The following is a 15673-nucleotide window of genomic DNA, read 5'->3' on the forward strand; positions in this document are numbered from 1 at the left end:
GGGCGCTGCGGGCCGGGGCCCCACCCCCTCTCCCGGAGCAGCCAATGACGCTCTCCCGACTCCCGGCGCCTCCGACGTGTCCCAATGGCGGACGAGCGTGGGCGGGGCTTGCGTGTGGCTGGCCAATGAGGTGGCGCCGCGTCCTGGCTGCCGGAGGCGGGGTCTCCGCGGAAGGACGACGACGACGAAAGCGCTGCCGGCCGGTCAGTAAGGCAGGAAGCGACGAGGCTCAGAGGGAGACAGAGGCGCCGCTGGAGGAGCAGGGAGGGAAAGCCGGCTCCGTCTCTCAGGAAAGGCCGCGGAGTGAGGGCCTGAGGAGAGAGAGGGAGACAGAGAGGGAAGGGAAGTCGGCAAGCGTCGGAGGCGCCTTCCTCGGCCTCAGCATGGTTGGCGGCGGCAGCGGAGCCCGAAGGATGCCGGCCCTGCCCGCCTTGGCCTTCCTCTTCCTTGCCTGCCTGCCTTCCCGCTCAGGTGAGGCCTCCCTCCCGGGCATCCTCGCCGCCTTTGGCCCCTGCTTCGGGTGAGCCGGACTCCAGCGCCCAGAACCCCCAGCCAGTGGCCACGCCTCCTGTCCTTCCGTCTGCCTGTCTGCCTGCGGGGGATGCTGGGAGCTGGAGTCCGTCAAGGAGAGTTGGCTCTGTCCTCCGGGCGCCGCCTCCTTTTCCAGGAGACTCTATCCCCCATTCCTGGCTTCATGCTTCTGCGAGGGCCCTTGGCTTCCATCTGGCCACTGTCCTCCGTTTCCCTGGCCTTGTCCTCTATTTTGCGGAGCCTTGTCCTCCCTCGCAGCGAGGAGACCTGCACCCGGAGCCTGCCTTGAGGGGCTTTGGCCAGGCTGCGCCAGGGGCCCAGGAGGGGAAGGCAGGCGGCCCTTTGAGGGAAGCGGCGCCGGGGCCCTCCTGGGCCGCAGCCCTCCCCAGAGCCTCCAGGGAGACGTTTTCGTTTTCAGGTTTAGCCTGGCCTCAGCCCTGCGGCGCTTCTCCTGCTCCATTGTGAGCGACAATCAGAGTTCAGTGATCTAGCCGTGCCAGGAGCACCTTTGAGATTCACTGGAAGAAAGACGTTGGCAGCCTGAGCTTTCCATAGACTTCAGTCGACTTCCTTACGAACTCCATGAAAGCTCATGGTGCCAACTTCTTTCTTTCAGTGAGTCTCAGAGGTGCTTCAAGATCTCTCTACATCTCTGATTCTACCAAGTAACAGGGCTATATCTTTGAATTCTGTCGGGCGAACTGCAACCTATGGCAATCCTGTGGCTGAGCAACCTCCCTGCTATCAACAGCCACGCTCAGGCCTTGCAAACTCAGGACTGTGGCTTCTTTGAGCCATCTCCCATTTCTAGCAGGCTTCCTCTTTCCTTCCTGCCTCCCGTTTTGCCAAGCGTTATTATCTTTCCCAACAAGTCATGCTGTTTCATGATATGTCTGAAGTATGACAGTTTTGGTTGAGCCATCTTGGTTTCCAGTGAGAGTTCAGGCTTGCTTTGCTCTGAAGCCCATTCGTTTGTCTTTTTTATCAGCCCTTGGTATCTGTAGGACTCTGCTCCAGCATCACATTTCAAATGGATTCATTCTCTTTCTGTCCGCTTTCTTCACTGCCCTGATTTCACAACCGTAGATGTTAGGGCAAAAGCCCTATAAACAAACAGGAAGGGCGTTGAGTGACAGAGTTGTGTTGTTCATTGGTTGTGTGTCTTTACCTGAATCCTTGAAACTCTTCATAGCAGCGGGAGGGAGGGAGGGAGGGCAGCATGGGGGGACTGTTGCATTACATTATTTATTGCTGAAATTCTGAGCATATATGACTCCATACCTCCGTCCTGCAGATTCCTTGGCAGTGATGTCAGTTGACCTGGGCAGCGAATCCATGAAGGTAGCCATTGTCAAGCCTGGGGTGCCAATGGAAATCGTCTTAAACAAGTGAGTGGATCTACAGCAACTATTTCTCGATGTCTGGCCCATCTTAACTGCATAGAAGGGGACTGACAACAGAACAGTGGAGGCAGTACTTTTAACACAGGCATATTATTTGTCCTTTCTGAAGCATCATTTTCTTGACTCCTGATTGTCACGAGGCTCAATCGGGTTGGTCCTTAACGTTGGTTGCTAACTTGTAAAAGGAGAAGAGACTCCAAGAGTCACATCTATCTGGAAGCATTGTCTCTATATCCTCCATTAAGCAGCACAGTGGGCAGGCTTTCCTTCAATTCCTCAAGTGCATTCTTCTGCTATTTTGGAAGTGTCTTAGGGAACCTGTGACAAAGGCAGGCCTTGGCCTAATTTCATGAGGCCTACAGCCATGTCCATCTTGTCAGATGCTGCACTTTCTCTTGATCTCCTTCCTTGGAGGTCTTTAAACAGAGGCTTGATGGCCATCTTTCAGGGATGCATTGATTGAGAGTTCCTGCATGGCAGAATGGGGTTGGACTGGGTGGCTCTTCAGGTCTCTTCCAATTCTATGAGTGCTCTTGAAATTGGTCTTTTGCTGAAGGGTGAGATGGCAGAGAGTCATAGCTCAATATCCAATCGTGCAGATTTGGTTCACTTTTGTCATTGTCCCTGCCCACCTTCAGAAGAGACTCCTCCAGTTCCTTACCATGCAACAACCCCCATGAGTTGGTCTACAGCTCTTCACTCCCACTCCTGCCTTGGAGAGCTCCTTCAGGGTCTGTCCACTGGACAGGAGTTTCTAAGAAGGGGCATGACCTCAGTGGTGGGACCCTAGTTTGTGTTCAGAGGGTCTCTGTCTCAGACCCCAGTGCCTCCAGTGTCTGTTCAGGTAACAGAGGATGGGGACATTCTGGAAGGCCTGCTATTGCTGCTCATAATAGAAAGGTCTGGGCTAGACAGACAAACAGCCCGGCCTGACTCTAGGCAGTACTCTTTTCTCCTTTGGAGAGATTTTCAGTGCAATCTCCCTTTTTGCTCCAGGGAATCTCGAAGGAAAACCCCAGTGGTCGTGACCCTGAAGGAGAACGAGCGCCTCTTTGGCGACAGCGCTGTGGGAATGGTAAGCTCCAAGGTTCTGCTTGCCTGTCAATATTGCCTCATCTTGGAGCCACTTGACTTCATGGATCTACACAGCTTGAATTCTTTCTAGGTTCCACCTGTTCCCCTTGGTCCCATTTAACAGCCTCCATAGTACAGAGAAATTGATCCTTTTTGGGAACTCAGACCTCACGTGTCTGGAGATTACCTTTGTTAATTATAGGTTCCTGCTTCTGGAGTTGCTGCATGTGGGATCATAGACTTTGCTTGCCTTCATATTGAGCACTGCCTTTTTATCTTCAGCCCTCCAGAGGTTGGACATCCACTTCCAGAAGCCCCAGAAAGCAAGGCTAGCTGTCAGGGATTGTGGGACCTGAAGTCTAAAACATCTGGAAAACAAAACGTTGAGAACCACAGCCAAAGAAGGGCATTTTAGCTTTTGGAAACAGAGCGCATGACATATTGGTCTGTGGTATTTCCCGTGTTTTCATGTGACTGAATTCTAGACACTTATTAAATGTGTATTTCTAGAGAAGGGGTTAAGTCTGATCAGGGAAGAGCTCTGCGCTGTAACATTCTTATTTTTCATAGGCCATCAAGAATCCAAAAGTGGCATTCCGGTACTTCCAGGACCTTCTAGGCAAGCACATTGATAACCCTCAAGTGGCACTATATCAGTCACGGTTCCCAGAACATGAGCTGGTGAAAGATGCAAGGAGGGAGACAGTCACCTTTAAACTGTCAGAGTGAGTGACCAGTTTGGGGTTTACCACGTGATGGTGCGAAGCACAAGATGATGTCACCTTTTCCTGTTTGTGCCTGGAGTTCTGCTACAGGGGTCTGGATGGAGAGATGTCGTTATCAGCTTGTGCTAAGGTGTATCGTTCTGTCAGTCCCACTGGGCTGGGTGTCCATAAGGGATGAAGCTGGTCCATATCTATTGAGTGGAAGTCAGGTGTTTTGGTTACTTTTCCTCACAGCCTGATCTGTGACAGGTGGTAGCTATGGACACCTACCCATTTCAGCTATCTTTCGGAAGGTCTTAAAGAGTATGAAAAACAACAGACTAAAAGCATATTGTTATGTTATTGCACCTAAAGTAAGCCTTCTCCCTGTCAGCTGCAAGACATCATCTTGTGCTCACCTTCTGCCTCTAAAGGACACTTTTCACATAAATGTATACAATTTTTTCCCCATCTGTGTTCTTCTTTGCAGTAAAATGCAGTATTCTCCAGAAGAGATCCTGGGCATGGTCCTTAACTATTCCCGAGCATTAGCTGAGGAGTTTGCAGGTTTGAAATGACTGTGTGTCCATGTGTGTGGCAACACAAGTGCAAGAGTGTTACCAAGAAAGTGGGGTGTAAAAATGCTGAGACTTCCTCTTCCCTCACAAGTAAAAGAAGAGAAGCTAAAGACCCCAGGAGCTAACATGGCCCCCTTCTGTCCCATTTTGCAGAGCAGCCCATCAAGGATTCTGTCATCACTGTCCCGGCCTACTTTAACCAGGCAGAGAGAAGAGCTGTCCTCCATGCAGCAAACATGGCAGATCTCAAGGTTTTGCAACTCATCAATGATAACACAGCAGTGGCCTTGAACTACGGGGTTTTCCGGAGGAAAGACATCAATGCTACAGCCCAGGTGCTTCTGACAGAAGGAACAGGGTTGCAGGAGCTTTTGAGCCCTTTCACCCAGGGTTCAGACTCATTGTACTTCTTCAGTCCTGCCTTAAGAAAAATCTGAGGAAATTGGAGAGATTGTTCTTTTTTGTAAATGAGTGTTAAAAAACCCAAAGCATGCTACAATCACTCCTTGAGTTCAAGCATATTGTAATGAGGCATAGCTGTGCATGTACACTTCCCAGGCCCTGAGATCTCTGAGAGAAAGGGCTGACTAGTGAGTGGGTGGGTGTCTTTGCCCCTTCAAATCCTCGGAGAGCTGCTGTTGACCAGACAAGCCTGGGCTAGGTGCACAAACAGTCTGATTTGGCATAATTCAAAGGAAACCATGTTAGTCTGGAAAATCAGTGTGGAAAGGAATCTTGTAGCACCTTTGCGACTAACTGAAAGAAAGAAGCTGGTAGCATGAGCTTTCGTAGCCTTGAGTCTACTTCCTCATGTATGAAGTGGATGATCAGGAATAGGCTGCATCAGTGAATGGCAGCAGAAATGCAAAACGTGATTATAGAGATGAGGTGACAATTTCAGTTTTAGTCTTTAAGTTTAAGACTGGAGAAAGGATGTTGCCTAAAGCCAAGGTGAATAGATGATCATATGAATGGTGGTGAGAATACTGGACAATAGTGTGGAAACCAGAAAGAAAATGTGATCTGGCATAAAGTAACTTCATAATTTTAAACCTGAGAGCTGCTCTCCAAAAACTGAGTCCATCCCTATTTTGTATAAAGTGTTTCTTTACTGATTTCCAGAATATCATGTTTTATGACATGGGATCTGGCAGCACTGTGTGTACCATTGTGACTTACCACACTGTGAAGACCAAGGACTCAGGGACCCAGCCTCAGTTGCAGATCCGAGGTGTTGGGTAAGTCTCTCATCCCCCAATCCCTGGCTTGGAAATAGACCTCCACTCTCCTGGCTAGGAAGTTGGGCATGAGATGAGAAGAAGTGAAAGAGAGACTTTGTCAGTCCAGAGCAGGAAGCCCATCACATGAAGCACAAATAAAAGCTGTATATTAAAATCGGGGGATTGGGTTAAAAGGAGAGAGATGCCAAGCCAGAGAGGTTGCTGCTCTGGATTCCTGCTTCCATGGTCTGTTTTATTTTCCTCAGATTTGATCGCACGCTAGGAGGGCTAGAGATGGAGCTGCGCCTTCGGGACCATCTGGCCAAGCTCTTCAACAAACAGCAGCCATCAAAGGATGTCCGGAAAAACCTCCGTGCCATGGCCAAACTCCTGAAGGAAGCTAACCGCCTGAAAACTGTACTAAGTGCCAATGCTGACCACATGGCCCAGGTAGGTTATGTGCACAGGAATGGGATTGATGCCTCGTGGCACATTTCCTCAGGTTCTGAAGAGGTTGGAGGGGTGGTAGAGATGGTAGACTGTGATGTTTTGGGGATGAAGGAGTTTCCTTGTGATGGAAGAGGTTTGGAGTGAAATGCTGTGTGGGATATGTTCTGTGAGATGGCATACACTTGGTTTCTGTCTTTTCTCAGATCGAGGGCTTGTTGGATGACATTGATTTCAAGGCCAAGGTTTCACGGCAGGAGTTTGAGGATCTGTGTTCAGACTTGTTCCAGCGGGTTGCAGGGCCTGTGCAGCAGGCACTGAACAGTGCTGAGATGAATCTGGTAGGTATAGAAGTGTTTCTGGTGCAGGAGCTGTACTAATGGTGTATAAATGCCAACGTGCAAATGAGTAGATATTGCCTAGTCCCCTGCTTTTGCCACTCAAATCTGCAGAGAGAGAATTGTCGCTTCAGAAAAGTCTGTCTCAGCCTGTACTCCCAAGAGTCACACCACGTATCTTTTTCCATTTTTTAGAATGAAATTGACCAGGTGATCCTAGTTGGCGGTGCCACCCGTGTGCCCAAAGTGCAGGAGTTTCTGCTGAAAGCCGTTGGCAAGTAAGTACCAAGCCAGTGTGTACTGTGCACCCTACCTCACACAGCCCCATCTCTTCTTTCTTTCTGGCCAGAGCAGGGTGGCCCTTAAGCTCTTCTTCTCTTTCCAATCTCAGGGAAGAGCTGGGCAAGAACATCAATGCAGATGAAGCAGCTGCCATGGGTGCTGTCTACCAAGCAGCTGCCCTCAGCAAGGCGTTCAAAGTGAAGCCTTTCATTGTCCGTGATGCGGCTGTTTTCCCAATCCAGGTGAGGCTCTGTGCACAAGGGGCACAAAGTATGGTGAGTGTGTGTGTGATAAAGCCCATCTTTGAAGCATCCAGAGACAAGGATGGATCTCTTAAACTTGTTGATCTGGCTATCCAGCATGGTGAAGAGTGAGGCTGTGCTTTCCCCTCCCCTCCTAAACTCTCAGGTTGAGTTCACTCGTGAAGTGGAAGAGGAAGATAAATCCAAGAGTCTGAAGCACAACCGGCGGATCCTCTTCCAGCGCATGGCTCCCTATCCCCAGCGCAAGGTCATCACCTTCAACCGCTACACAGATGACTTTGAGTTTCACATCAACTACGCAGATATGGGTTTCATGAGTGAACATGACTTGCAGTGAGTACCTTTGTGGGTTTGCCATGGAGACCAGGGCGTAGGGAACCCGCTCTAGGAAGGGATGAATCTTAGGTGATGCAGCCTGCATAGGCCATGCACCTGAAGGTCTAATTGATCACCCTTCCTCAGACTCCCAGAGATTATGGCTGTCCCTGGTCTCAAGAGAGAGCTATAATTTACCAGAACATTGTGCTGGGCATTTCCTTGTGGGACTTGGAGTGGGTGGCTTAAAAAGAGGTCTGCATTGATTCTTCTGCCCACTGTTTTTAACAAGGTGGTGTGTTCCTCTCAGTGGAGATGGAGGCTGGGAATAGAAACAAGAAGGGAAGGAGACAGGAATACCCATTTTGCTCACCCATATTTCCTTATATTCTGGTGCTGGTCTTTTCAGAGTCTTTGGGTCCTTGAATCTCACACGGGTGAAGCTGCATGGTGTGGGTGAGAGCTTCAAGAAGCATTTGGATTATGAATCCAAAGGTATCAAGGCTCATTTCAACATGGATGAGAGTGGCGTGCTGAGCCTCGATCGCGTGAGTATTGCTGCCTTGCCCAGCATCTGGCGCCATCACCTTCCAGCTGAGTCTCACTGGTTTTCATCTGTTATTTTCCAGGTCGAATCTGTGTTTGAGAAAATGGTGGAGGACAAGCCAGAGGAGGAATCCACACTGACAAGTAAGCTCTTTGGGTGGCAACAGCTGCCTCACCATGTCATGACTCAGCCACCCCTGCGCCCAGGAAACTAGTTTCCAGTTCCCAGCATCTTCTTTGGGGGTGGGCAGCTGAGAGGTGAGAGCTTGTTCCCCATTTCCTCCCCATACCTCTTCAGCTAGGCAAGGTGTGACTGCTAGCACTGGCTCTTTGTGGTTCTGTTCCTCCTTGCCACCTCTGGCCCTGCCTGCTTTTCACACTCCTGTGTCACATAGAGACAGTAGTTTATGCATGCCAGCCTTTTGCCATATGTATTACATGGAATTTAGTATGATACATCAACAGGTATAGATAACAAACGGTGATGTCGCATTTTCAACTATTGAGCAGGAAGGGTGTGGCTGAATTGTTCCACCCATCCCTCCAAGGTGACGAACCCACTAGAAGAGTGGCCCCAGTGTCCTCTGCAAAGGTTCACAGATTGGTTCCTTGCCAAATAGGGAGGGTTCAGGTGGGACGCAGAAGCTGGATCACATGCAAGTTGGGCCTGTACCCTTCTGAGGAGTTTCTCTCCTTCTCCTTCTTCTCTTTGGTTAGAGCTTGGCAACACTATCTCCAGCCTTTTTGGAGGAGGCAGCCCTGTGCCAGAAGCCCCTGAGAACCTGACTGAGACTGTGCAGGTGAGGTCTGGCTGTGAAGCGGCTGCCAGCTAAACAGAGGGTTTCAGTCCAGCACAGCAGTCAAAATGGGTCAGAAAGGGGAGCTGGTATAATCAAATGAAGGGACGGGACCTTTGCCCAACCACAAGAATTGCCTTTGCTCCTGTGCAGCGCAGAGGGGTTCTTGACTGGGTGCATAGGAACAGTCATGGGGTTAAGAGGAATCCTGAACTAGGTGGTGGCTTTGGCTCAGCCTGTCCGACCCTCCTGACTTTTATGTACCAGCTCCTTACTACCTCTGACCCTTGGGCATTTCCCCACTCCAGGAAGAAGAAGAGAGCCAAGCGGAATCTGGCAAAAAGAATCAGAAGGATGAGGCTGGGGCTGCTAGCAGGGAGGACGAAAAGCCATCACCAACACCATCCCCTTCTCAGGAGGAAGCTGCTGGAGGGGATTCTGCAGCAACAGACCAGCAAGAGGAGGGTGCAGAAAAGCCAGATTCTCCCGTGAGCAAGCTAGGAGATTCCCCACAGCTGCCTCCTTTCCCTCTGATGCTAGGGAGCAAGAAAGATGGGGCTCACCTGGGGATGAAGTAGGGAACCAAAACATTTGCCTGCTTGTGGGAAAGGAGTGGGTGGGGGTCTTGCTTTCAGGACTGATGGATGTGGGGTAGCATGGGGTGTCCTTCTGAAGAGTTACCACTTGCCTCATATTAATCTGTTTTCAGTTAGTGTCTTGTAAGCTTCTCTCCACCTCATGCTTTCTGGTGCTGTTGGAGCAGACACGCACTTTGATCTTTTTGCAAGGTCTGGATCTTGCGGGCACCCTAAAGCTCATCCTGCCTAGTTTCTTGGAAGTGACGGCCAAATCTGAACATAAAATGAGAATCTTTAGCTGGTCCCTGACAAAAGCTCTTGTACTTTTTGGAATCAATCCTCTAGGAAGCCCAAGAGATGCCTGGGACGGAGAAGGGAGAGGAGCCTACAAAGAGCCCTGAAAGCAGCAGTGGCAAAGCGTCCGTGGAAGAGGAGGAGGAGAAGCCAAAGCCTCCCAAGAAGCAAAAACTGGTGGAGGAAATCACTGTGGAATTGGATGTGAATGATGTACCAGACTTGCTCCCGAAAGAGCTGCAGGACTCCATAAAGAAGTAGGTTTGGCATTCTCCCCAGAGCCCCTGCTGCCTTTTCTCAGCAATTGAAAGGCAGGAGGGGTGAGTCTGCTGATAGTGCCTGGGGATTCTTCATTTAGAGGTGGATGTGAATCTGGCGCTTTGTCCTTTGCCCCCAACCTCAGGTTGCAAGAGTTGACTGAAAGAGACCTAGAGAAGCAGGAGAGGGAGAAGTCAGCTAACAGCCTCGAGGCCTTTGTCTTTGAGACTCAGGTAGGAGAACGGGCCAAGGGCAAAATTTCCCCAGGAGTTATGGGTAATTCAGTTTAAGAGAAATTTCTCTCTTTTGTGTCTTACCAGGACAAGCTCTATCAGGAGGAGTACCAATTTGTTTCAACAGCAGAAGAGAGAGAGGACATTTCCAAGAAGTTGAGCAAAGTTTCCAGCTGGATGGAAGAAGAGGGCTATACAGCCACAACTAAGGTTGAGATATTCTGGACACAAATTGGAACCTTACATGGCTTGGGCCAAGGGGCAGTTATTTGTGCCATTAGACTGAAAGATTGACAAGAATGTTATAGCAGCATTCCCTTGTCAGAGAAATCTAGAAATCTTGTCAGAACTGGGTGGAAAAAAAATGTTTATCTTAGCTGTTCTGAGCTGCTTGTAATGTGACACCAGACTGATCCTTCCTCAAGACACAGTCTTAGGCAAATCTAGCTACATTTCTTGCACGGACTGCCACACTTTGACAGTGTGTAACCACAGCTGTACTTTGCAGGGACCTGGTTCTCTGATAATGTCCTCCATGTGTTACAGGTGTGTTTCAGGAACCCCTAAAGATATTCTGTCTGGCCGTGTATGCAGACTTGGCTGTGAGGTTCCTTAGCCTTCACTTCTTACACTTGGTCCATCAGCAATACACCTACAGCCTGGACATGTTCCATAGCTGTATCTTTAATCACTTTAATTTCTGTTCCAATTCCTAGGAACTGAAAGAGAAGCTTTCTGAGCTGAAGAAGCTTTGCCGGAGTCTTTTCTTCCGTGTGGAGGAGAGGAGGAAGTGGCCAGACCTCCTGGCTGTCCTGGAGAGCTTGCTCAATCATTCCAGCATCTTCCTGAAGTAAGACTGGCTAAAGCAAGTTTGATGGGGAAAAGAGACTTGGCGATGTGGAGGAGCAGCAGCTTTAGCTATATAAGCTGCCCAGGGACTTGAACAGATGAGAGTGACCTCTGGCACTGACCTGTGTGTGCGCACGCTTGCAGCACTGCCCGACACATGTGGCTGACTCTGCCTTTCCTGGATGGGATTTTAGTCATCTTTATGTTTCCTGCCTTTTCCCAAGAACTGGTTTAGAAGAAATTACAGGGCGGGATGTAGTAGTTATTGTGTGCCTTCGTTTCTGACTTAGGGAGACCCAAAAGCAAATCTATCATGGGGTTTTCTTGACAAGATTGTTCAGAGGAGGTTTACCATTGCCTTCCCCTGAAGCCAAGAGACTGGGACTTGGCCAAGATCACCCAGTGGTTTTCCACGGCTGAGCAAGGATTGAAACTTTGTTCTCCAGAGTCTTAGACCAAATCTCAAACCACTGCACCACACTGCCAGGTTACAAAAATTAAAACAATATTTTTTAAAAAAAATACCCGTAAGCAAAAATGTTCCCCCAAAAACCCTATTGCTCAAAGGTAGCTATTCAAATAACTAAAACAGTTAGGAAGCAGGTGTATGGGTCCCGCATACCAAACTCACCAGCCAAAGAATTTAATACGTTCCTTGCTACTGTTTTTTTTAGGGGAGCACGGATGATCCCAGAGGTTGATCAGATCTTTACGGAGGTGGAGCTGAGCACTTTGGAAAAAGCTATAAATGAGACAATGGTAAGGATGTGGGGTGGGATCAGGATTTGATTGAATATCCATGCCAGAATGAGGAACTAGGAGAGTGTGGGGTGGAACGGGTCCCATTTGGTCTTTCCCCTAGGTTGGCATGCTTTGGATCACAACTGGCTTTATCAAATGACTTGAGTTCTGGTGTTGTAGAAGAGTTAGCAAAACCATTTTCAATTTTATCCACATCGTTCATGATTTTTAAAACCTAAACAGAGAAGTCAGAGTATGGCTTTGGCTTCTAAGCTGTGATGATCTGTAGTGCACTGGATGTTGTCGCCTAGGACTTTTGTCAAGATCTGGCTGTGATTGGCACCAGGACTAAGGATCTAACGTATTTCTCTATTTTTGTTTCGTTTCTTGAAAGCTATGGAAGAATGAGACTTTAGCAGAGCAGAATAAGCTGCCTCCCACTGCCAAGCCTACGCTCCTTTCCAAAGACATTGAGCTGAAGATTGCAGCCCTGGATCGGGAAGTGCAGTATCTTCTCAATAAAGCCAAGTTTGCAAAGCCCAAGCCAAAGAAGAAGGAGAACACCACAAAAACAGAAGCAGGCAAGAATGCCACCGTGCCTCCGGAGAGTGAGAAAGTCATTCCTCCCAAGGAGGAGAAGCAAGAAGGTGAGCAGGCCCCTTATCTTAGTGGGGTGCACTTTGACCATTGTATACATCCCATTAAATATCACATTATGTGCACTCAATTTTTAATGCAAAAAGACTTCTGTGTAAGTAGAGATGTTATTTTTCCTTCTAAAAGGAGCAGACGAACCAGAGGATGCCAGCCCAGTCAAAGAGCCGCCCACAGAAGAGCCGGTGCAGTTGGAGAGTGAGTCGGGACCAGGCACAGGTAGGCATAACAGAACTAGGATCTCAACCTCCTTGTTTGTCTCCCCAGTTTAAATTTGAGTGTTAGGGCTTCCTCTCTGAACCAGGCAGTTCCTGGACTTCACAAAATAATGTCTGGGAGGAGAATTCCACCACTTTGGAGCAGCCGCTGAATCGGCCCCATTTCCCGTATCATTAAATGTGCCTGTGATGGTGGTGGGACCAAGAGAAATCCCTCCCCTGGATATATCAAAATAGCAGGAAGATGCTAACTTGGCCGCCCTGGGATTCTAATGAGTCCCACTAGTTTTGCTAAGCTGTTTTGATGCTGAAGCAATGCCAACAATTTCAAGGGAGTTGATCCTAATACTGTTATGACCAGCTGCTGAATTGCAAATAGCAATTGGATCCAAAGGGAATCACATACTGCCCTCCCACTCTCATGGGCTCTAGCCAGGACAGCCAATGAAGAATGCTGGCAGTTGCAGTCCACTAGCATCTGTGAGACTGCGTGGTTCCTGCCACTCACCTGTTCATTCCAACTGCCATTTCCATCATCCATTTCAGTCTCTGTTCTTTTGTTGCTTCCTCATTTCTATCCACAAGGCCATTTTGCAAGCCTTTTGTCCTCTGCCTGTCTTCATTTACCCACCCCCCTTTGTCTCAAGAAATGTCTTTTGGCTGAGTGTGTCCTGTTCTGAAAGCATGGCCTCCCCTCCGCATTGTGGTTATTTTGATGTGAAAGTTGTGTTTTGTGTGGTGTAAAGTCCTAGTTTATTTCATTATCCATGTTTATTTCTTTTTCACAGGCCCACACATTGAAAAACAGTCTGAACCAAGGGAAGATACTAGAACCAATGATGAATTATAACAGTTCCTTAAATCTCCCTGCCCATCGACATCTATTTATTTATAGTTAACTCCGTGGTTTTAAAAATGGACCTGGTTAGTGGAACACGGCACAAACTGACAAAGAGTGGCAATAGAGTTGTACTCCCTTCCCTCCTCCTTCCATTGGGAGTGTTCTTGGTGATTTTGGTGCATTGTCCTGTCTCTTTACCTCCTTTGTTTTCAAGTGTGACTTTCAGCCAACTGGAAACTCTTGCTGTGCTTTTCACAGCACTCTCCCTGGAACTACCACTTCTGGCTGGTAGATAATACTGACCTAAAACGGTTCTAGGAAATGATATGGAGCAGGACTTGCCTGGGCTTTGCCTTAACCTGGCGAGGAGCCGTGGGTGCACTTGCGTCTGCACCTGTGCTCACTGTGAGAGGAGCTAACAAATTTCAATCGCCTACTTCAGTCTCATTGTGTGCATGTTATGACATGTGGTAAAGGCCTCTTTTGTTTAGGTCTGTTGCACCATTTCTCTGCCTTTGAGCTTCTCTGTAACAGAAATGGATGAAACAGAAGTGAGGTATATAAAAACAGCAGATGATACTCAAAAGGAAGAGCAAATTCCTCAATGCCAACCCAGCAGATAAGGAAGAAAGAGAGACTTGCATCAAACTTTCCATCACCTGGTAACATACCTTTGGCAGAAATTGCCCAGATTTGATTACAGTTAAGAGGCCAAGAGACTATGTTGATGCGATAAAAGAGGAGGCTGATCTGTCCTGCCAAAACAGGGTTAGCAGTCCCCTTCAAATTTATATTAAGATACAGATTTTTCCATGTGTCTTTTATTGGCTCTATAAGTGTATAGTTTCTGCTTTCTGGCACAGTTCTTAATGTTGGCATTTCCTTCTGCTGCTTCTATTCCATGGTAGTTTTGGAAGCAAGCTTGCAAAGTGTGCTCATGTGCATGTATGTGTTCCTTCTTTAATTTGATTACCTTCCCTTGGGACTGTATTACTTCAGTCAACGAGTGGCATAGAAAGGAATAGTTTGGACTGTAAGGTGGTTTTGGCTTATTGAACAAGAAATCCTGGTGCTTCAGTTTTCAGAAGCACGAGTAAGTCCATAAACACGTAAAGCTAAAATGTGTCCACAGCTGTCATGACACGGTGGAGGGAAAGCAAGCCTCTTGCCTCCATATCTCTCTGAAACTTTCACAACATCAGTGGGAGTCTTTTTATTTGTCCTCATTGCTGCTATACAGTAGTAGCTCACTGCCCTCTAGTCTCTAAAATCAATTTAGAAACTGAGCTTCTTTTGAATAAACTGCAAGTCTTGTCCAATTCTGCAGCTGCGGAGGCCTCTTTTCTCCTGTGTATTTACATAGAAGTTGTAAGGCATGCTAGGAGTCCCCAGAGCAAGGTGTGTAGGAAAAATACAAATTATGGGTGGTGTGGCTCATGGTTAAAGCCCCTCTGCATTCAGGTAAGCAGCACTTGGACATTTTACCTTGGCATTTTTCTCATGCCTTTTTTTTCCCAAAAGAGGAGAGTATGTGCGTATGTGCTGACCAACATGTTTGCAAGCGGCTTTCTTAAAATGTGCATTGGGCCTAATTACAAAACCATCTGTTTCTGTATACCTCCATGTTGGGCAGAACGTGCATTTCTACTGTGAGTCTAGACACGAAGCAAACAGGGTCTGAATGTAAAACTCTTGTAAAATGCTTCTCCTGTCTTGTGCTGTCTAGCCTTATTCCCCACCGCACCCTGGAACATGGCAGGCTTAGACGTTCCTTTAACATTTATTTTATGGAAACCTTGAGTTGGGAATTGGTTGGGGTGGGCTCCCGTCTTTGGCTGCATCCACACTGGAGAAATAACCCGCTTTAAGTCTTCCTGGCTCAAGTCTATGGAATTCTGGGAGTTGGAGTATGTTGTGGGGCCTTCCTTAAGCTCCGCTCTGGGCCCACAACAAACTCCAACTCCCAGAGTTCCATAGCCTTTAGCCAGAAAGAACATTCGGGTTATTTCTCCAGTGTGGATGCAGCCATAGTTGCTCTGCTGTTGCTTGCTGCCTTTGGAGAATAGCCTAGAGCTCAGCCAAGCCCACCTGGGAATCCGTTGCGCCAAAGAGTGCCATTGCGTACTCTGCGGGAAAAACCTCGTGCGACACCTGTTTGCTGCATTGGCACTTAGTCCGTCCAGAGCTGTTCATTTTCACATTGACGACGTTTCTGCGCTTGTCGGTCAGTTCTGTTACCTTTTTGTTGAGAAGGGAGGGAAGGAGGAGGGGGATCGTGGTGTTCAAATTCACATCATCATCGGGTTGAAATGTACTTGCTCCTTTTGAGGAAATGGTTTCAATAAAAACAATTTGCTTTTCTACAGTCCTTTGCTGTTTTTAAAGAGGAGGTGAAAGAAGTGAGGTGGGTTTCTGGCTGAGCGTCATAGTTTCCCTTAGGCCTGGGGCCTACTGCATTCCTTGCATTGGCTGTGGTTCCTTGAGGCTCAAGGGTTTTGTCTGCATGGGA

General features: G+C 48.2%; 1 protein-coding gene across 2 annotated transcripts; it reads left to right on the forward strand.

Moving 5' to 3' along the window:
- The first annotated feature begins 170 nt into the window (after positions 1 to 170).
- On the forward strand, positions 171 to 15527 carry LOC149307044 (hypoxia up-regulated protein 1-like). 2 transcript variants are annotated; one of them, XM_089537840.1, is made up of 24 exons: positions 171 to 471; positions 1826 to 1919; positions 2931 to 3009; positions 3579 to 3733; positions 4203 to 4279; positions 4444 to 4625; positions 5413 to 5528; positions 5777 to 5960; positions 6164 to 6298; positions 6491 to 6573; positions 6687 to 6819; positions 6986 to 7173; positions 7565 to 7703; positions 7785 to 7845; positions 8419 to 8501; positions 8807 to 8986; positions 9422 to 9627; positions 9774 to 9861; positions 9949 to 10071; positions 10578 to 10711; positions 11385 to 11469; positions 11846 to 12098; positions 12235 to 12324; positions 13112 to 15527. In XM_089537840.1, exons 1-24 carry the CDS (start codon positions 384 to 386, stop codon positions 13171 to 13173), a joined length of 3018 nt encoding a protein of 1005 aa, XP_089393966.1. In that variant the 5' UTR covers positions 171 to 383; the 3' UTR covers positions 13174 to 15527. The 2 variants fall into 2 exon arrangements, with proteins under 2 accessions (XP_089393966.1, XP_089393967.1); XM_089537841.1 differs by lacking the exons at positions 171 to 471; positions 1826 to 1919; positions 2931 to 3009; positions 4203 to 4279 and having other exon boundaries at positions 3614 to 3733.
- Positions 15528 to 15673: the final 146 nt, after the last annotated feature.

Source organism: Sceloporus occidentalis, unplaced genomic scaffold, assembly GCF_023333645.1.
Source record: "Sceloporus occidentalis isolate IW3139 unplaced genomic scaffold, rSceOcc1.0.p SCAF_9, whole genome shotgun sequence".
Taxonomy (NCBI): Eukaryota; Metazoa; Chordata; class Lepidosauria; order Squamata; family Phrynosomatidae; genus Sceloporus; species Sceloporus occidentalis.

Coding starts and splice junctions, on each gene's coding strand:
- LOC149307044 (XM_089537840.1), top strand. CDS start 384: ATGGTTGGCGGCGGCAGCGGAGCCCGAAGGATGCCGGCCCTGCCCGCC. Junction 3,734..4,202: donor GTCACCTTTAAACTGTCAGA/GTGAGTGACCAG, acceptor TCTTCTTTGCAG/TAAAATGCAGTATTCTCCAG. Junction 5,961..6,163: donor ATGCTGACCACATGGCCCAG/GTAGGTTATGTG, acceptor GTCTTTTCTCAG/ATCGAGGGCTTGTTGGATGA.